The sequence below is a fragment of the Labrus bergylta genome, chromosome 5 (genome assembly GCF_963930695.1).
Source record: "Labrus bergylta chromosome 5, fLabBer1.1, whole genome shotgun sequence".
In the NCBI taxonomy this organism is placed as follows: domain Eukaryota; kingdom Metazoa; phylum Chordata; class Actinopteri; order Labriformes; family Labridae; genus Labrus; species Labrus bergylta.
The window spans coordinates 11,114,850-11,137,807 of NC_089199.1; the positions used below are offsets into that span (position 1 = coordinate 11,114,850).

Genomic DNA, 22,958 nt, shown 5'->3' on the forward strand with positions numbered 1-22,958 from the left:
CCAGTTAATGATCCATGTCCTAGAAAAAGAGTTAAAAGCATTCTTGTATTGAAGTGTAGATGTAGTTACAGTGGTCTTAATTTTATAGTACTAGCATGAATAAATAATTTAACCTAACGTAAATCTTTCAGCTCACATACTTTTTTTTTATTGTCAATTAGCACATGTTCCCTTGTAGAAAGGCAAAGGATTCTGGGTCCGGGCTAACGTATCAAGCTACTTGTGAACACTGTCTGGAGTTGCTTCCCTAAATCCTTTTAAGTGCATGACAGAGCTGCTAATGTTAGCCTACACGCTGAAATCATCAGGAGCGTACACATTAGGGAACCACTACACAGAGGATATACCAGTTACAAACAGAGCTGTTGTGTTTTAGTGGAAACCTTAAACTTATGTAAATGCATTTGAAATATATTTCTATCTTATTATCTAGACTTATTTTACAGTACATGTACACACTGTTCTGTCCTTTCCTCACAAATAAGCTTCTGAATTTTTGGTGAATACAAGATAAGAACATTCTCCAATACTTTAAATGCAGAGAATATCTCTTGGTTTGACAGACTTGCTGTGCAGAGTTATTGTTGAACATTCCTCAGGGCAGGTTTTGGTGGATTATCAACACAGTCACTGGTTGAAAATTGAGTTTATAAAATTCTGTAAGCAAAAGCCAAAAGTTGGGTCAAATTTCTTGTTTTTAGCTGATATAGAAGAAACACACATCACATTGTCTTCACAGTAGCTGTTTTTACTTTTTCTGCATCTTGCTGGACTTTTCCTGTCGACTTCCTGCCCTGTTGAACTATGGGAACCTTGTGGTGTGTTGTGTCTTATCTCGCTCCTCCGAGGGGCTGCTGCTCCCTGTGTGTTCTCTCTTATTGAACTCTTCCTGGGGCCTGTAGAAGCTGGGTCTGCTCGGCAGAGCCCACTAATATTCCTTAATGATGTGGCATCTGTCTCTGTCAACCTCGGCCGCTGCAGCAGCCAGACGGAGCCTATTGTGGCTGACTTCACAGAGAGATAAGCAGTCCTTTCTTTTAGACACAGATGACAGGACAATAATATCAACAGTACCAAAGAACATCAGTCCTACCAGCAAACACAGTGAAAAAATCAACAAATAAGTCCTCATACAAAATGTTTGAAGCAGACAGAAATCTTTTTCATTTGAACATTTTCTTCTGTTTAGACTTTCCTCCTCTGTGAATTATTTGGGTGGAAAAATTCAAAGTGAGTTTGTTGAATTTTCACAAAGTTCTTATCACAATGCTTTTGAAGTTCAAGTGTGCAGGGATTGGCTTGAAAAACAGTGGGCTCGTTAGATGAGAGTTGGGAGCCGTCTGAATCTGCATACCACTTTTTAACAGTCATTTTCTGGAGCGTTGCCACCCTCTGTCTTCCCATCTGTGTGTTTACAGTGACACTCCGAGCTCGGCATACTGGAACCAGTTTTCATGGCTAATGATGAGAGTGTGAGTATCTGTGGCACGTATGAGACCGTACCGAGGGCTTGATTTTTGAGTTTGCACACATGCAAATTTGTACATCTGTGTGTGTGTTTGTCTGTGTGTGTGCGTGTGTGATTTTTGGTGCGACAATGGTGACTGCCAGAGAAAGCATATTGGTTGCGATTGGCACGGCTTCTTCTGTTGTATCCTGTGTGAGCATTAGCAGCAGAAGGTTTCGATTGGCCGTCAGTGGCGCTCTGCAGAGCCACCTCTCCTCTTTTCCTGTGAGAATGACAGGCCTACACACTAAGCTGTCCGGACGTCACAGCCTCGAGCCAACAGCAGAACTGATTAACACTGCTAATTTGCTCCACAGCCTTTCCAAACCATGAATTATCATTCCTCTTTACTAAACGGACAGCAACACAAAGCACTCGCATCCATTTGATCCTTTTTTCTCTTTTGTCAAGTTCTTTTTTTTATACAGTCAAATGCTGTAAAAAAATGAAAAACATCAATCATCATCATTTATTATTTACATATGGCTGCAACTTACGATTATTTTAATCGGATAAAAAATCAACATCCCTTTTTTTGAAAACTGAACTCAGGAAAATTCAAGTAACATGTTGCTACTTGAACATTCCTGAGCTGTTAAAATAATACGAAATTATTCTGAATAATAATTTGAAAAAAATAAATCAACTAAATTTAGACATTCTGACAGGCTTTACATCAACTAGCTTTAACAGCAGGCCATGTCCTATAACTATATCCAAATATGTATGCAACAAGTGTAAAAGATCACTCGCTCTCCTCCCTCTCTTACAGTGTCTTCACTCTGACCTCATTTCAGTGTTTATTTTTGCTGCTGTTTTAGATTTAGTCTTAGTCTTCAGATGAAAATGCTTATTAATTTTAATCACATTTAAATTACTTCACCTTTTTAGCGTTAGCCTAATTTTTAATCAAAAATAACTACAATAATTTTAGTCAAGTTTCAGTCAATTAAAAGGACATTTAAGTCATCACTTAATGAAAACTGGAATATTCACAATGTCTACTTGAATTTGAAATCCTTTTTTGTACTTAACTAAATGATCTTCTGAATACTGAAGTTAACTAAAGAATTATAAGACATTAATCAAATAAAATATACAACTCTAGGATGACATCGTTATCAATATTTTTATGAAAAGTTTGTAGTTGGATATGGCACAGGTTTTGTGTGTTTTCAGATAAAAACAAATTCATGACTGTTGTTCCTGCTGTTTGTTTTGTACAAGTACCCACAAGTGGTCAGCCTCAGCTCCAACCCTTCATATGATTATCAGTAAAGTTGCCGGCCACAGTGCTTGGTTTTTCTCCTGTAGCTGCCCCATTACCTGTGAGTGAGTCAAGCTCAAACACACTCAAATATAATTCCAGGCGGGTTGATGTGCTTATGGCCCTTCAGCGATGATGGTCACTCATCTCCAACCTTTAGCTAAAGCAGGATTTTAAAGCCTCTCAGGCCTATCGCGGCCAGCATTACCATGCGATGCTGCTCTGCACACGCTGCTCCTCCAGCCTAATGCTCATTGGACGGCTGCTCCTGTCTGGGCTGGAGCTCTGTCTGGTTGATGGCACAGCTAAGTCTTCTCCCAGAATGGACGGAGAACTCATCTGCCCATTACTGGATCCAGAAATGGCCGACCTATCAGAGAAACGAGCGCCTTACAGTACTATCGGTCTTGATTTGTATTTTTATTATTCCAAGTTGGGCGAAAAAAAGAATAAAAGACTTGTGCCTTAGGCAAACATCTAAAGTGATTCACTTTCAAAATGGCAGAGTAACTGATAATAGTGCTGTTATGTGGCAGTACATGATAAACAAAAGACGTAGGTCATTGTAGAGGAGGACAGACTGTGGAGGTGGATACAATACATCAGAACTGCTTTGTGATACTGATTTATAACATGCTGAGTTTTGTAAATTTGGTGCTGGGCAATATAGACAAAGTCCTTTTCAGAATTACAATCAATCCTTTGAGTGTTTTATAAGTAATACTTGGTTCATTCAAGGTTCAAGGTTGTCTTTATTATACCTGTGAGAGGGCAATTTGTTTTGCAGTCAGCAGTAAAATACATACATACAGCCAGCGATCAGCATACAACATAAGGACACTAAGAAGTAAAAAGTCCAATGGACAATAAATGAATGCAATAGATAAAAAAACAGATGAAAAAAGCAAGACAATTAGTTGTTTAAAAAAGGTGATGGTAGGAGGAACAAAATGAGTTCCTCGGTCTCTTTGTCCTACATGCTGGCAGCCTGAATCTGCGGCCTGAAGGCAGCAACTTTAACCCCTTGGACAAAGGATGACTATGATCTGCCAGGATTGACCGGGACTTCTTCAAGATCTTTACTCTGTATAAATAAGTAAGGTCAGAGAGGGACATCTACATCGTCATCTATAAGAGGAGACTCTAATTTGAAATTCTCACTGTTTGCCTGTTTGACAGTTTCCACACAGCTGTGCATCATCCTTTACTTTCAAACAATGCTACTGGCAAGAAGACTGACGATGCTATTCTGCACACTCTGAGTTTTTCCAACATTGTGTATTCAGCCTGCTCACTCAGGGATCACCTGCTGTGATACAGGAGCTGTGTAGTTTTGGTGGACTTTATGAAACTTACTGTTGATGAAGAAAAAGTCAGACAGAGAGAAACTGGGGTAGGTGATAGTATCAGCGAGGTCTGGACCTCTGTCATTATTGTTATTATTATGTAAGGGCATAGGGGCCCTTATTTTTTAATGATACAAAAACATTTGCATTAAAACATGGAAAATGCACTTTACATTGTAACAGTGGTCTTTGTGCTTTTTGTTAATACAGTTGTGTTTAATGTAAAAGTCTGCAATGTTTGTCAAACCATATCAAATAGCTTTCTCTCATTAGGTGAAATGTAACTGATAATGTTAAATGGGTACACATGATTGTCTGAATTCGGGCCCCTGCCACAAGTCAAATCAAAAATGTATGGTTGGCGACTTTGTGATACTGATATCTTATCGTTATCTAACTTGCTTGAACTGATGATTTACACCCTTATTTCAAAGCTCCTGTGATTTGAGACCTGGGTGCTGGTATGCATTTACAAACTGAGCAAGTGTTTTCAATGCTAATTTCTCATTTTTGGACCACAATTACAGTGTTTGACTTCATTTCTCAATGGTTGTGCTGGCTCTGTGCTTAGAGGAAGTAATTAAGCAGTGCATTGCCCAATGAAGCTGTTAGATGATTGTAGCAGCAGAGGCTGCAGAATTGTGCAGTATACTGGAATCATTTTAAATCCCCAAATGTAGAGGGAGACTGCACGACAAGCAAAGGAAGTTGCATTCAGTGGGCTCGTTGCACTCTCTGGAGAGTGTTTTCAGGGGAAACATTCGAACATTCTAATAAGCTCCTTTTCTTCCTGGAAAAAAAGGTACAAAAATGCACCTTACTCTGTATTATGACTTTTAAAAATATATATATTTTGGAATCCCTGCAAGAATATGAGTCCTATTGATCTCTGTCTTTGTCTTTGTCTTTGTCTCTAAGCTCAGAGTAGTGAAGCTTCTGTCTGTAATGTCCTAGTGACTGCAATGAATCTTCCAGGGAGAGGGAGGCGCAGAGAGCACTAGCACACATTAAGGGAATGAATATTGATTTAAAAACAAATTTGACATGGTTTTTAAATCGACTTGAAAAATGCATTGCTTAAAAGAGTCAGGGGTTTGTGGACCGTCAATGGAGCAGAGAAAACTTCGCTCTTGTTTTATGGTTTAATAAGATTCCATTAATGGCTTCTCCCACCTTGACAAAAAGCCCTTTGAAATGGTGCGTTTCACTCTGTGTGCGTATTTGTGTATGTGCTAAAGTGTGAGTATATTCATGTGTGTGAAAATGTGCGTGATTATTGGTCTCAAGTCTGAGGACTGCCACTTTCAGAACTAAGGGACTTATTCCTGTGTGTGTGTGTGTGTGTGTGTGTGTGTGTGTGTGTGTGTGTGTGTGTGTGTGTGTGTGTGTGTGTGTGTGTGTGTGTGTGTGTGTGTGTGTGTGTGTGTGTGTGTGTGTGTGTGTGTGTGTGTGTGTGTGTGTGTGTGTGTGCGCACCTTCATGGACTGTTAAATTGCAGACTAATGACTTTTTCAGGATGAGTAGCTAAAGCACAAAATTAAAGCAACAAAACAAAAAAGAATGAACCACCTGTTTTACTCATCAGAACTCATTTCAAAACATTTTTTGTGTGGTTGTGTCTTGATGGATGGTGCAGATTTCACCTTCATGTTTCACTTTGAGAAGTAGTTTAAAGTGTCGTTTGAAACTAAGCAAGATCGCTGATTCCTCAGAGGGCGGCCAAAATAAGACACCAGGCAATCTCGCCAGAGTGCTCGGCTGGCAGTGTCCAAGCTTCTGGGGCCAGGTCTGCCTGCTCTGTTGGCTGGTGGAAGGAAAGTGCCCCTGGCTGGCTGCCCAGCCTCCAGCTCGACTGAGACGGATCATATGGACGCCAGTGTTTCCTTTTCCTAATTGCTGCGCATCAACACATCAATGCCACGGACACATATTTCACAAAGATATCCTTACTCTGGCAATTCAAATAGACAAAGAGAGAGTTGGGTTTGTAATCATTGTACAAATAAGGAGGTTTGCTGAGTCATGTTTGGTCTTATTGATATGCATGAGGATCACATCAGGACTGTATGCTATACACAACAGCCTTAACTGGTTGTATTTTTCCAGTTTATAAAGTGAAAACTGCTAGCATTTGGCAAGCTCTGGATAGTGTTAAGCTCCCAGCTAGCACCCTGTTGTTGTTTTACTCTTGACTAACTACCTTAAATCAGTTCTTTTTCTTATCAGGCACATAGATAATGTAATTGGATAGGAAGTACTGGCAGGTAATCAATCCCTCATTTTAGCATGTATCAGAGGTATCTGCATTTATTGTATTGTAATCAGAACAACTCAAATCCAAATGTGGAAAGTCACTCTGTTTTGGTGTCTGCAGTTCTGTAACTGTGTAGAACCTGGTATGTACAGACTGTGTTTTTAATGTGGTAGATTTAAGGGCTTTTAAAAATAGATGTTGTGTTGCTTGCTGAAAGCCTTAGTAGCACCTTTATAAGCTTTCGTCATTTTGCAGATGACACTGTTTTATGTTTTGCCAGATAACGTCGTATTGGACCATTTATAAACTAAATCTGTGACACAACTTCATGGTTGGTGTTTAACTCAGACCTAAAAGGAGGACCAATGAGTTCAGTCCATAAAATGTATTTCTCTGTACTTGGGAACATTGTAAATGCCAGTATGTTTTGTGACCTCAATTACTACTTTATTAACAGTAGTATGAAGACATCGGCTCCCAGTCACTGCTCGTATCAAATTTAAAACTCTGCTGCTAGCTTACGAAACTGCAACAAAACAGCACCTCTTACCTAAACTCTAAAATCCAGGACTACACTCCTTCCCGCCCACTACGCTCTGCCAATGAAAGGCGTCTTATCTAACCTTCACAACAGGGTCCTAAGACGCTAACTAGACTCTTCTCCTCTGTCACCCCCTGGTGGTGGAACACACTTCCAAACTCCATTAGATCTGCAGTCCCTTTGCACCTTTAAGAAAAAGCTATATAATGGATGATGATCATGAACATGCGAGCTGTTGGTTTGCACTTACTGTCGTTGTTTCCTCTTTTCTAGAGCCTTGCTTGTGTTGTTCTTACTCTCTGATGCATGTCACTTTGGATAAAAAGCGTCCGATCAATAAATTGTAGAATTAAAGTGTAGAATTTTAGAAGACATATATCCAGAGTCGTTACCCGCAGCAATGATAAAACACAGTCAGTCACATGTTCTCTGCTGTCTCTCGTCTCTTAATATTTAAACATGAAAAAGCATTTTACACTTTAATTAAGTAGGTATGGGTGTTTTAATTTCAGGGGTCCTAGGTTTCTAAAACTCCTGTGTTTGAAACACATTAGCTCAAACAAATAATAGGTGTCTTGAGGTATCCTTTAGCTGTTAAAGCTTTAATTTTTTCTTGCTTGGTTTGATTTAACTGATTTAACTTTTTTTTCTTTTTATTGTAAATCTCTGGGAAGTGCATTGCATCCTATCATGTATGAAAGGTTGAATATAAAATGTGAGTAAGTACTTTAGTCAACGGTTGATTGAAAGAGTGTGTTTGTTGTGAATCACACTAGGGGAAATTATAGACACAGTCTGAGCCAATGCAACATTTTAACCGTGCAGTTATGATTTCAAAAGACCCTAATTGCTTTAAAATATTCACAGACAACAAGCTTTTCCTCGCTTTTCTCCGGAAGAAAACTGGGAAAAAAGGTTTTATGGTGATGGTGGGTCTTGCGGCTTCTTAGGTTAGCAGGATAAGTGGTAATCCCTCGGGTGGTACTCTGTTGTAGACTACAGATCCTATACGGAGCACAGGCCGCTGAGTCAGCCTTCACCATTCATCCAGGGGGAGCACACTAATCTCCAAAGTATCTTCCTCCGTCAGCGGTCCATGCATCTGTCGCTCTGCCTCTAGATGCCCCTCCTCTTGAAACATCCAAGACCCTAAAAGCATCCCAAACCCACTTCTCTTACTTGTTTTTTTTTTTGTGATTTACATAGTCTGTGTCTGTTTAATTGATTTTACCCAGTGTTATTATGGTAATGCTCCCTAAGAGTGCTTTACACATTGAGTTAAAATACTGTCATTCCTACTTGCACTGTACTCAGGGGATGGTGATCCTTCATAGGTTACTAAGGTTTAACATGGCCCTCAGTAACTTCAGGATTGAAGTCTCAAATTAGGTTGTCGTCAAGCTGTAAATAAGGCTGCTTGTTTTAGTTCCAAGGGAGTTAATATCGTCGGGATACAAGGTGTTCACCCAGCAGTGAGGATCTGCCGGAGTTTGCGTTTATTTAATTTGATCCTGCCTGCCAGACTGCAGCTGGCTAGCTAAGTGCTTTGCCATTAGGGCTCTGTTCTGTGTTTAATTCTGCTACAGTGCAAGGGCTTATGGGTATAATGGCAGGCTGCGTACTGCTCGCTCTACAGTAAATGTTTACCGTCTCGTGTGTTACCTTGAGAATAAGCAAACAGCTCCTCTGTGATCTTCTTAATTAAGGTAGTGGTTCTGCTAACTTGACCTGTGATTCCCTGTGTCCTCCGTCTGCAGATCTATAACGAGAAGAAGAGCCAGTTTGAAATCAAGAGAAACAACCCCAAGGACCTGGTGGAGAGAGTGGCACGAGACATCTCCAAGCTGCTCAACAGTAAGAGGAAAGCCCTGGAGGTAAGACAATGATGCTCCACATATTATATAACACCTGTTTACAGACAAATTCTACTCAAGTGCACAGATGCCAACATACCTGTTTGATCTTTTGACATTTGTGGAATGTCAGCTGATGTCTTTACATGGTTTAAAAAATACACAAAAAATGCTACAAAAAAGCATTTTCCCCTTTCTATTATGGTGCACTATACCGTCTGAATTTAATACAAACATTTATAAAAGGAGAGTCTCTTCTGTAGGGCCTAATACACTACTGTTAGCTGAGATTGGTCCTGGGCATGAACAATATTGGACTAATGCCTGTTTTAAGTCAAGATTATTCATAAAGCACATTTCGGCAACAAGGCAATTCAAAGTGCTTCACACAAGACATCAAAAGCATCAAGACAAAGAGGAAAATAAACATTCAAATAGAACATTTAAACATGACAAAAAAAAAAGAATAACAATCACAGAGAAGATCAAATATCAAAATATTAAATTAAAAAAAATAAGACCATAAAAAGTCAAATTGGGATGGCACTTGGAGACCAAAGGCGCACTCACACTTATCAAAGTTGTCCCGTAATGTGCTAAAGCATGATTCTCCCCCCCTCCCCCCATTCCCCTACTGGCCTGCACTCACACTGCTCCAGGACCAACCAGGTCTTTTTTTTAAAACAACTACAGGAACATGTTTGCCATCAGTATTATCCTCACTTACTTTTCTGATTCAGCCGACACCGCAGAGTTTTCATTTTGCGGTTCATCTTTCTTTCTCTTATTTCCTGTGCTAGTGGCTGATGAACTTCCATCCATGTGGTCACACTATTGGGTGTTGAAAGGAGATCAACTTCATTCCTTCTGTTTGAACCCTTGTTGAAAGCAGTATAATTCCTCTTTAAAGTTGAAAAGTTAAGCTGATTATACTTTTTTCAATGACAGAAATAGGAGATAAGCATCTCTATCATTCAGGCCAGCGTACTTTTCAGGGCTTTTCAGTCCGTTTCATATTTTAGGAGTATATTCTGAAAGCAAGTTTGGGACGTGCATGAGAAGAAGTGATTTATTCAGAGGTTATCATTTCAGTGTCCTGTATGTGGGGATATAATTATTCCCACTGTTATGCTCAGACAGTCCTGTGATTAGTTAGAAATGTGTTTTGCTCTCACAGTGGGGAACCTCTAACCCCTCGGAGGAGAAGAGACGGGGGGAGTACGGAGACAGGAGAGACGAGTGACAGAGAGGGAAATGAGAAAAGTATACACAATCAATTTTTAATTTTATTTTAAAGCCAGAGATAAAGTTAAGGAGCATTTGGGCTAATCCTGAAAATTTGGCTTTTAAATCAAACTGTCTGAGTCTGCCGGCGTCAACGGAACAAAAGCAAGTCACGTTCAAATCGTCACCTTTTTTGAGAGCATATAATTCCCTAATTCCCTAATTAGAATTTGTATTTATTGCTATTGAAAACCTAATTAGTGATTTTTTTCCAAACTGACGGTGAGGCTTTCTTTTGAATCAGTTTGTTCATCTGTACACACAAACATGCAAACCCTGTAATCACTATGACCATCTATATTGATTGATCTATGGGCAACACACATTCACCAAAACTACATTTGTATACCAATGGATTATCTGACTAACCTGGTCTTTATTTTGTACTAACATGCAGTTTATTTAAAGTACAAAAGTTATAAAATAGTGTCTTTTTTTTTTTTTTTTAAATGCCATTGAATTACACTTTCAACTCTGAGCTTTTTATCTAGCTGTGTTACAGTTTCACTAGTATGTTTTAGATAAGTACTCAGTATAATTTAGATATAATAACTCACTTTTCCTACAACCTTATTTAAGGATGAGGGCAAATGTGGGACAGTCCACTTTCTTTCACACTGTTCTTCTCCAGATATGGTCACTCAAAGTGAAAGCCTTGACATGTTGTAACACAGTTGAATCCTTATAAAAGGGAAAAGGTGTGTATATCTTTTAAGAGCACGAGGTCTTGTGGGATGAAGAACAGTCATTCAAAAGAGCAGAAACTCTCACAGGCAAGGTTAATTCTACAGCTTGGATTGTTAAAGGGAGGGAGAGGTTACTGTATGTCTCCTGTAGTCATGTGAAGGATTGGATTTGGAATGGCACTGACCCCCTTGCCAAAACACACACACTCACACACACACCACCACCCACACAACCATACATACACACCACAGCCTCCCCACCCTAACCTCCACGGGCCACACTGTCACCTCACATCCCGTCTCTGCCGATTCACTCAGGAGGGAGGAAATGAGGTGAAAAAAGAGAAAGGCTGGAATGAGAATGTCTCCCTGGGGCGTGGAAAAATCAAGAAAATGATGTTCAGAAATTCATAGATTTAAAAATGAGCAGCAAGCGGGAGGGAAGGAGACAGGGAGCAGAACAGGAGAAGAGGAGGGAGGGAGGGGAGCGGATGGAGAGTGAACAAGTTTGTGTAAAAAAAATAAAAAATCTGAAGACGAAAGCAGACAGAAAGGGAGTTGAATGATAAAAATGTAAAAGGGAACGAGTCGTGGATAGAAATTGAGTCATTATGTCATTAGAGAACACAAACCTTTACAAAAAGTATGCGACAAGTTAATATGTTTCATTTAAGCAGGTTATGATTTTAAAACTAGAAATCCTAGACTGTGGGCGCATAAATTCATGTGGACTTATTATTCATACAGGGAGAAAAGTGAAAGCCATGTCTTAATGCAGTCTGCAGATAAGCAGGTCTCAAACTCCGCTCGGCACAGTATTGACAGCATTTTATATTCCAGCCTGTTTCTACCCCCTGTAATGGTTATTTAGTCCCAAAATATTCCCTGACACACATTTCTTAAAGAGGAAATACATGTGTGTGGGCAAGGAGAAATTATTCTTCTGCAACCTATTTAAATAATGCTTGAGGTAATTCTTTGTAATTCCTGTTTATATTACTAATGAGAAAATGCACATTGACTCTAAATACTCAGTTAGTGATACAATGCGGGGAGGCAGGCATTTGTCAGTCTGAGGGATTTAGTTGCTTTAGTCTTAATTCCCAAATTAACACATTTTAATCATTTTAAAAGCTGGGGTGAAGATAATAAAAAAAAAGTCTGTTCAGTAAGCCTTTATTTGGTACCTGCTCAGGCTCACATTACCACTGGGGTTATTGTAGACGTAAAGTTTGTTATGTGCCACAAATGGAACAACACAATTTTTTATTTTAATTTCTACGAATGGCTCAAATTAAAAAGTGCTAAAAGTGCTAACCTATCATAATAGTTATATACATTTCTATAAAGTATATTTCAAAGCTCCATGCACACAATGTTCCCCTTAAAATGGAAGTAGAACAAGCTAACTTTCTTTTGTCAAAAGCCTCCTCAATGTTTATTCTTAATCTCCTCCACTCCACATCCCTGTCTGCTCTCTTTTTTTTCTTGCCTCTGGCTTCACTCGTCTTCTCAAACAATGATCTGATTCTACGCTCGGTGCCAAAATTAAAATATAACACACCCCGGTAGGCTGATAGGCTTGTTGCATGTTGCCTGGACACTTTATAAACGTCTTTTTTTCTGGGCAGGATGAAATACGGTTCAGGAAAGCTTCCTCTGATTTTTATTTTTTTTTATAGTTGTCCTGTGATATGCGCCTGACACATGGCCTCGTTTGTATATCTGAAGGTGGATTCGCTCACTTCGCAAGCCATAGCCAGATAAAAATTGAGTGAGATACATTACATCCCCCAAGGTTTGCTGTGTGTGTATGTTCTGCAAGCCCCATTATACTCATCTTTATTTTATGCCACATTTAAGCAGATGATGAAAATGTATCTTCTTCAAGTCCTTCCCCTGTTAAAACTTGAGTCCTCTTATGGACTTTATGGTAGCATTTTATGTTGTTGGTCGCTTCATTAGATGCTGATTGCAGGGAAAATTGGCTCTTGTTCCAAAAGTGTGCCCAATCAGTACATTTGCAATCAATTTATCCCACTTGATTGCTCCTTTAATTGAGGTAGCCTTTTAGTCAGATCACAGGAGGTCAGCTTAGCATTTCAATGTGTCTTTTATCAAGTATAATTTCAAGGTTGATCTCCAGAAAACAGTTAACAAAAGTTTAAATTAAATTTACCCAACTTTTTTTGGAAAGTGCATTTATTATTTTATTGAAATGTTTTCAAATGTATCTTATAGTTTTCAAGTCTATAATTGTTAGTATTTTAAATGTGAACATTTAAATTGCTTTGTCGAAGCTGAACTTCCTCTTTGAAACATAACTTGTTCTTTCTCTCCATCTTTCTACACCTTTTTGATCACTACAATTTACAAGACACTAAATAATGTGTGAAAACTCAAGTAGGTATCATTTTCCCTCTGGCTACTTGCCCCAGAGATGAAATAATATAATGATACACACTGGGATACTTGTTTTTTCAGCGGTTACAATATGCTGCACAGGTGGCAGCAGTTCTCTGAGTCTTTGTGCACATCAGAGGCACCAGTCTGCATGCGCTTCTTTGTACTTTCTTCATGTCTTCCTCTGTGTACGTGTTATCAGAGCAACAAGCTCACACCTCAGTGCAGCTACAAGAGCGTCTGTCTGACAGGCCTTTTAACCCAGAGCAGCCAGAGAGAACACAGCCCTCCATGTAACCTGTCATGTGTAGAAAGCCAAACAGTTGTGATAGGGCTGATCTGAGCGCTCATCTCTTCCCGTGCTCCTCTTTGTGATGCTACATATGATCGCCATAGAGGCCAGAGATCACTCTGGCCCCTCAGAACCATCCGAGCCTGCTCGACATCCTGTAGGCTGTCAGTTAAAGCCGGGCGAAGTGAAGCTGTCAGTCAGACGGCTGCTGGGATTTTCCAGCCTCGGGGAGGCCACGAGCTACAGACAGAGATCATGTTACATTCCCATCAGCTGCTGCACTGCAAAACTACCATTGTCAAAGCTCTTAAGTTCTGATTTCACAGAGGGGACTGAAGGAATAGAGAGGGGACTAAGGTTGGTCTAATCCAATTACACAGATCTCAATACTATCCCAATACCACTTACAGACTGAAGGATGGCTGCCTCTGGGCTGCTTGCTGCTCGATGGATACACACCAGCACTCCACTAGGTTGGTTATTGAGATGGTTACAGGGTCAAAGCATGGAGAAGAGGCAGGGAGGTGAAGTGAAGATGCCTGGTATACTTATAGCAAAGGAAAAGTACTAAAAAGCAGGAGGATTTGCTCAGGAAAACATTAGCAGCAGGAGTACAGAAACGTCGGCTCTGAAGCCTTGTAGTCACACCAGTACTCATGCTGAGATCTGTGGTTTACTCCAGTTTAAGAAGAAAAAACTAGTTGACCCATATAAATAGATATGATTCCCTCTGTTTGCAACACGACGACAGCAGATGTGCTGCGAGTATCTTTAGAGCTAAAGAGAACTGACAGGTTGTATAGTCGTACCTGGGATGTTAGCACCTGATGTGTACATGTATCGAGCAGCATCCGTCTTGTTGGAATATGTTGTTTACCACTCACAGAAATGTATCTCTTACACTGTTGTCTCTCTTACAACAAAATACAGTAGATCAAATAGTTTTTTTGTTTTTGGTCTGTATGTCCTTTTAATGTATTTTTCTGTTGCAAACTAAGAGATTAAAGACATCCTGTCCTGTCAGGTAACACATAACATATGCTACATCTTGTAGGCAACTCACTGAACATAAAATATGTCATTAACATAAAAATAAGGAGAATGTAAAAATGTATTCTTGGATTTTACAATGCTTTGAAATTCAGATAAATAAATAAAAAGTACAAACTGTCAGATTCATATTTTTATTTTTTCAGGACAAAGCGAGCCTGTTTCCAACTGTTTCTAGTGGTCATGCTAAGCTAACTACCTACAGCTTTGAATGTACAGATATAAGAATATTGAAACACTGGTTACACATATTTCCAGGATCTCATATTCTTCTTCACTAAATATTTAGCTTAGTTGTCACAAAGAAAAATAACTGAGCTACTAAATCAAACAGATTTTGACAGACTTCTCTGTTTCAGATCTTAGAATAAAAGGAGTATGTTAGATCACATGAGTCAAAAGGTAGATTTTTCCACAGTAAACTGAGAGAAAAGTGGGTTGATGATAGTCTGTTTTGTATTGACAGATTCCCAAAACAAAACAAATGTGACAGGAAAGTATTGGAAAGATCTGAAGTGAATTGAAGAAAATGGCAGACTTTGGTTCACTATCAGGAGTGAAGGAGATGTCCTGTGACTTTGCCGTCATGCTGATTTTGATCGTGAGAGATCACAGGAGATCTCAGACCGGACGCTGTGCAGGCCAGGGACAGCGAAAGAGTGCTTGACAGAATTAATCGATCAGACTGCGTGAACCTCAAGTCTCCTCCTGACCGAGGAAACCAAGACGGCACAGCTGGGTCAGAAAAGAGGAAGAAGGTGCCGCTCCGAGTCGTCTGTCATCACATTACACCCATTAATAATTCACTGAGACACACACACACACACTCACGCGTCACAAGCACAGCCAAAAAGCATGCATGTGTTAGCGCTGGTGTGAACATTTGGATCTACTCACCTGTGACCTCTGCGACCTGCCAAACCACATCTGAAAATACCCAGCAGAAACTGAGGGAATAAGAGCTGACATTGAACAGTTATAAAACTGCAAAATGGTAGCAGCAGCCTGTCGGTCATGCACTCGCTTTGCTTGCTTGTGGGCTTGTTTTTAAGTCAGTCATTCTGACAGTTCTGTGTATTTCACTCTGACAGAGCACCCAGCTAAAAAAAAAAAAGCAGCCAGGGTTTTGTGGGGTTTTTTTTTTGTAAGTATGCAGCCATCAGTTAATGCTTCTAATAGTTCTGATCTCTGGTGCCTTAGGTGAGATTAGGATTTGAGAACATTTGGGGGGCTTAGTCGGACCTCCGTAGGGGGGAATTGTTTTGATAAACAAGCCCGATTTGGTGCTATTTTGTGCACTTAGGGCATCTTATTTAAATTCAAAGCATATATCCTTATCATTAGTAAACTGAAATGTGGACCTCAGAAACTGATGGTTACTTTTAACTTGTATTTTGAATTGCTCAGTCAAATATTTTCAGAAATCCTGCTTATTTCATCTCTTGCTCAACTGCTGTCTCTCTCCGTCATCTGCCATTGTCTGTCTGTCATATTTTAGATCAACAGGCAATGTCAACCAGAAATGGAACAACATATGCTTACTTCTTATGTTCCCTTAACCTTTGGAAAATTCCAAAGAGGTTTAGTATTTTTTTTCTTAAAGCTCTGACAGAAATTCTCTACTTTTCCCACTGCAACATGTGTCATTCAGCACTGACCACGAGACCACCCTGTGATAACAGCTGTGAGGCTGTGTTGGATGAGCAATGAGAGAAGGTGAATGATGAAGAACATGAACAGAACAGAGAATCTGGGTGATGGCTAGTAGTAGTTAACATTCATTTCTGGGCTGCCTTATAAAACCCTAAGCCAGCAGCTCCCACTATGTGCATGTACAGTCTATACTAGCTGGCCTGGACCTGCAAACTACTGGGCTTATTTTAGACCCTGCTACTAGCTTTATGACCTTGTGTCAACTCTTAAAAGTTTCCACATAGAATATTTTTAAGAATATCATCTGTCAAAAACACTAGAGAGTCTGCTGTATTTTGTAAAGTAACTTATTTTCTTTTTATTTATTATTTTGGATAATTCACTGTTTTGCCCAAGGGTAAAGTAGCTTTGAAGGAGTGAAAACTCAATCTAGTTTGATGAGGTACAATCTCACAAAAAAAGTTGTTGAGACAAAAAAGGTGAGGCTATTCTCACTCTCTTTTTGTTCTTATATTTATTTTCAACAAACTGACTAAAAGGTTGCTTTGATCTCAGAAGTTTGGTAATGATAATTAATGACAAGGCAGCAAATGTGTACTTGAAAAGCCATACATCATGCTTATTGTTTAATGCTGGGCCAAAAACAAAAATCGAACAAACAAGAAATCCACAGTTTAATTAGTGTTTCTTGTGTTACACTGGGAGTGTAACCACCTCCTTGGAGTGTGTGCTTGATGACTTGAGTCGTCATCGCAGCAAGATCTCAGACGCCTCAGTGACTGGCTTTAATTGAACAGGCATCTGGCACAAATAACCGATTTATAACAGCTAAATTTAGCCCTCAGTTTTTAAAAAGGCCACCAGCCCTAAAAATGGGTCTCCTTTCCTGCTATCACACCGCCGTGAAGCTTGTTGTTTGAGTTGTGAGAGCTGTCAGTCAGATCTGGATGGCCCTCACAAATAGAGAGTACTATAGCTTGAGGATTAGCGAAAATTACGCCATCTCTAATGTGGGTCCGGTTGCTGATTTTAATACAGCTACTTGCCTTTATTTCTTTTGGCCATTGCTTTGCTGAGGTGTACAGGTATGTTTCCTGCTTTAGAAGTAAATCACAGTACACATGCTTTAAAAGAGATTCTTTAGACCAAGCTTTTCTAAATCACTTGAAAAACTCAAAGTTCCTGTCATTCCCAGCAGCGGCAATGTGACAGCAGCTGGTGTGCAAACAATGAATTACACCACCGGCAGCAAGTGATTATGCCCCTCCTGTTGGCGTGAAGCGATGACAAATGAAGGAGGTGTTTCTCACTTTCAAGGGGAGCAAGATTTACCAGCAACTTCCCTCACCTCACAACTCATTCTGGGACGACATATGCAGGATTATATTTTCAGTATTCATGCTATTAATTTAATTTAATCATTTTTAAGTGATCCAAAAGCATTTAAGTTTGTTTGGTGCTATGGAAAGATTATTTTTCCGGATAGGCTTGTTCTCTTATCCTTTTTTACTTCCTATTTTTTATGAGACATTTTTTCTTTTTTATGCCTTTATATTGAGCAGACGGTAGGTAGAGAAAGAAATCGGAGAGAGACAGGGTAATGATGGGCAGGACTTGAACCACAGCCGTCTGCTTGAAGGACTGCACATCTACATTGGGTGCAACTTTACCGCTAGTCCACAGGCGCCTCCCTTTTACCTTCCTGATACCATTTCCAATAACAACACAGTTCTTTTTTTTTTTTTTTAAACCATGTTTTTATTAAGATTTTCAGAAAGTTTTACAGAATATAAAGAAAAAAGTCGGACAGAAAAACAAACGAAAAACAAAACAGGGCTTACATTGCCGGACATTATGCTACATTGCATCATTAGCACAATATTTCTTAAGACAAACGTTTAAAAAGAGGTAAGCGGTGAGCAGTAAAATCAGTTATTGTCCGGGAACTCTGTCCAGTCGGGCAAGATAATCAAAAAAAGGCTGCCAGATGCTGAAAAATTTGTTAAGATTGCCCATCATGCCATACCGGATTTTCTCCATGTGCGGTACACAGGTGAGGTCAGTTAACCAGGTCTTGAACTGGGGTACAGTGTCAGACTTCCAGAGATTCAATACCACCCTCTTTGCAATTACCATACCGTACAGGATAGTGCTCAAACCAGTTGAATATCTCACACCAAAAGGTATACAGCCTTGGACATGTCCAAAAAAGGTGAGACAGGGAGCCCTCAGCAGATTTACAGCGATCACACAAAGAAGAGATTGTGGGAAAAATCCTATGCAGTTTAGATTTAGAATAATGGAGCATGTGTATTACTTACTTGAATTAACTGGTGCCGAGCATTAATGGAACATGATCGGATTCTGCTAAGGCTCTCCTCCCACACGTCATCATCAATCTGTATCCCCAGACCCTCCTCCCAGGCCCTTTTTCAGGTGGAGAGTGGCAGAATTCAGAAAATACCTTCACAAAGAAACTACATTTCTTGAACTGGGTGGGATCAGCAATAGCTTCTAAATATTTTTTTCTTCAGGGAGAGACTCAAAGTTAGGCACACACTGACAAACAAATATGTAGAAGGAAGAGAGAACTTGTTTTTAAGCTGAGTAAATGAGGCAAATTGTTTATCAATATACAGATCTTTTAAAGTGGCTATACCTTTTAGTCTCCAAATGTCAAAAGTAGAATTTGAAATGGATGGAAGGAATGCATGGTTACGATAAACTGGCTTATGGATAGAGGTGTCCGGCAGTTTGAAGCTCCTCCTAATTTGCTGCCATATTTTCAGGCAGTTCAGGATTATTCGGTTATTCACTTTTGTTGTTGCAGGCAGCCCAGCCCAAGTTTGTTGAAACTTCTCTCCCATAACCTTCCTGCCAGTAAACAAGGGCTCTCAGATTTGCCGCCCAGTGATAATGCAGAAAGCACAGCAATCCTAACCCACCTCTCTCTCTCTTGACTTGTGTAGATGTATTTTAGATAACCTGTGAGCTTTAAAACCCCAAATCAAAGTCATAATTATTGAATCTAATGATTTGAAAAACGATCTTGTCAGAAAAATGGGGAGATTTTGAAAAGGTACAGAAATCTCGGAAGGGAGACCATTTTAAAGAGAGTGCGCCATTTGTCAATGTCTCAACCTTTTCCAAGAAATTATATTTAAATATTAATTTTGGCTCTCTTGGTAAGACTACTCCAAGATACGTCAGTTTATCTGTCATTTTGAAGGGAAGATTACGTAAGAATTCTGGGTCAAGTTAGGCACCAAAGGACATAAATTCACTCTTTTGCCAGTTAATTGTGTATCCTGATACCTCACCAAATGACTTTACGAGATCAAGTAAAGCCGGAATTGACTGCTCAGGCTGCGAAAGGAAAATTACAACATTATCCGCGTGTAAGGAAAGGTGATGGTCCACATTTCCCAGCTGTATATGCTTAAGGAGAGAGTGCTGTCTAATACTGATGGCGAGAGGCTCAATAGCGATTGCGAATAACAGGGGGCTGAGGGGACACCCCTGTCTTGTCCCACGGTGTAATGGAAACAAGTTTGATTTTTCTCTATTAGTAAGAGTGGAGGAAGATGGTTGGGCATATAATAATTGAATCCACGAAACAAATCTAGTACCAAATCCAAACTCCTCGAGTGTTTTCAACATATACCCCCACTCCTACTGGTCGAACGCCTTCTCCGCATATGAATGGCTCTACTGGCCTGTAAACCTCTCAGCTGCCAGGACAATATTTTTTGTGGTTTATCCCCTAGTTCAAAATGTTTTTGCCTTAATTTAAACAGCTGGTCCCGCACCTGGTCAGATAAAATGGTATTATATTCATACTTCAACTTTAGGATATTCTGTAGAATAGTTGCTTTTCGCTTTTCCCTTCTTATCGCAGTTTCAAATGAAATGATATGCCCTCTGCTCACTGCCTTAAAAGTTTCCCTCAAGGTAGAGTCACTAACCTCAGAGTTGTCATTAGTTTCCAGAAATTCGTAAATCTTAGCAGACATAAATTGGTCGAATGATGCATCCGAGAGCAGCGACAGATGAAAGCACCAGTTGTACTGTTGTTTCTTATGGTTAAGGTCAAGGACTAGTGAGGTTGGAGAATGGTCTGAAATTAGAATATTATGATACTTCGTAGAGATCACATTAGATATCAAACTGGAGTCTAGTAAGAAGTAATCTATCGAATAATCCCTGTTTGTGAAATACTGCAGTCTAGATGTCGACTAGATTCATAGAAGACATTCAATTCTTTAACATCATGGAGGATGCAGGTAATTGGGTTGTATTTGCCGACCTGTCCAAAAAACTATCAAGCACACAATTAAAGTCACCACCTATTCTAATATGCGTATCTGAGGGGTTGGAGAGTAAACCAAATATCTTTCTGAAGAAGGTTTGGTCATCAAAATTTGGGGCATAAACATTCAAAAGTGTAACATGGAATGAAGAAATGTAGCCTGTCACCAGAACATATCCGGCATTAGGGTCCCTCAGAGTAGAAACATGCCTAAATGGAACAGTTTTACGAATCAAAATTGCCACTCCCCGGGCCTTACTGGAGAACGTAGACTGGAAGACCTGGTTGACCCAGGTACACCTTAGTAATTTTTATTTTATAGGATTAATATGTGTTTCCTGCAAGTAAACAATATCAGTAGAGAGGGCCTTTAAATGAGAGAACACCTTGGCGCTTTTAATTACGTGCCCCATTCCCCGGACATTCCAACTGCCAAAAGTAATGCCGCCACCTTGTGGAAGTAAACCAGGATGCATATCTAATTAAAACTGTGTCAATGTACATACATGCAGCCCTTAGAAAACGAAAATGATAAAGATACAATGCAAACCAGAACCTTAAGAACATTACCCCCCTCCCCCCGCCCCACTTTCCCAAACAAAGTGACAGCACAGACCCAACATACTCACACAGGGGTTGCCGGACCATATGAACCGTCAAGCTAAAGCTAGGCTGGACTATGGTGGACTGCCATTGTTGGCTGAGAAATGTTTCTTCAGACACCAATGGGTGATGCCACTAAGCTATACGCAAATGTTTTGTACAGCTCATGACTGTTACCCACCCCTCCAATTTTGAGATGAAATATTTTTGGTATGAAAACATTGATTTTTGACATTTTGCTAGCTTTGACCAACAATACACTCTATAAGACTGTTCTTCGACATCTCAACATGATCATTTACCTGAATTATAATAAACAGCCAGACATTATTTTACCCTGATACTTTTCATACAATATTTATTTTATTTCATTTCAAATTTGTTAAACCATGAATGCCTCATTGAGATTAAAAATCGCATTACCAAGAGTGTGATGGCCAAGAAGGTCATCAGAAAAAACATAGTTTAAGAATTATTTGCTTTATAATTTGGTCATTTTGTTTCACAATAAGAAATCTAAATTTAATGAGGTCTGCATGGACTAAAATATCTTTAAATATCATAACTTTACACCCTTCTAGTTTGTGTTTTCGACCAACCTTTTTCTATTTACTGATATCAGAGGATAATGTCACACCCTGCCTTCATCATAGCAGTAAAAGGTGCTCCACACGCACACACCCACACACACGATTAACCTCCTGAGGCACAGCGTGACTCTCAGTTACAGCGAGCAACCCTCTATATGTCCAGTGTTAATTTAGGAAGCTTAATAAATTACAAGGGTTTCATAATGAGTGTGTCTGAGTAGTGCAGTTTGGGGGGGGGGGGGGGTCAGATATTTTTAATAACTAATTAACGCAATCACCAGTCGAAACTCTTAACATGCATGGAACAATTTACGTTTGCGGTAGCAGAAGGCATAGCTACTTATTAAAACCCCAGCCCTCCCACATCCACCACCAGCAGCAGCAGTAGCACCGTGAGACCCTAACAATGCAATTTGGGTTTCCATTTCCTGTAGGTCTTTGGAGATGCAGTTATAACTCTCACGTCCCATCAGGGAAGAACACGAGAAGTAGGCCGAGCTCTACTTGGGTAAAAATAGAAGAGAAAATTTTACAACTTGCAGACTGCACTGATTGGTAAAAGCATATCAAATTTCTGTCGGTGTAGTTCAGAGAGATTCTATCAGGTTCCTGAGGACATACACCATTTATTGTATCTTTTAGTTATGCCTTTAGGGTCCTAGACTGTTGCTTCAAAGTGATGTTTTGAAGGATGTTTCCACATTTCTTGGCACACCTGCAGTGGGGTTGGAAGGCCATTAAAAGATCATTCAAATATACTATCAAAACAGAAGAAAATGTTTGTCTCTTCCGTGTGTTCGGAACATCTGATGATCATACAGAAGTAGCAAACCTAGCATCTTGTCTGTGTTTATTATCTGGTTCTTGTCGTAACAATCATTATCTGCTGTTTTATTGTCTCTGGGAAAATACAAAGCAATTACTTATTTAGATTTCTCCCAGCAGGATTTAGGAAATACTCCAGAATGTCAGCAGAGATGACAATTCTAGTTTAATTGCCCATCCAGTAAAATAATTATGTTGTACACACAAGTAGCTTTAAAAAAGGAGTATCTAAAACAGTTGTAAAAGTATCAGAGGAGTCTTCAGCCACACCAGTAGCTCTGTTTGGCTGCACTAGAGACTAGATGGAGGTTTCAGCTGAAGGGCTAACGGCAGTATACTAACATTCTTAAAATAAAACTGCTGATGCAAGTATAATATTTACCATGTTCACCATTTTAGTTTTTCCACATGAGCATGCTTAAAACACTAGTTATGATTGAGGCAAACAGGAATAGAACAACGCATAGCCATTATTTAATAAACCATGTATTTGAC

General features: G+C 39.6%; 1 protein-coding gene across 3 annotated transcripts in view; it reads left to right on the plus strand.

Moving 5' to 3' along the window:
* Nucleotides 1-22,958, plus strand: part of cacna2d2a (calcium channel, voltage-dependent, alpha 2/delta subunit 2a) — a 146,973-nt gene that overhangs the window by 31,273 nt on the left and 92,742 nt on the right. For all 3 annotated transcript variants that reach the window (XM_020629031.2, XM_020629032.3, XM_020629033.2), the window contains exon 3: nucleotides 8,673-8,789. In XM_020629031.2, the coding sequence (XP_020484687.2) occupies nucleotides 8,673-8,789 (117 nt within the window). The remainder of the gene's footprint in view (nucleotides 1-8,672; nucleotides 8,790-22,958) is intronic.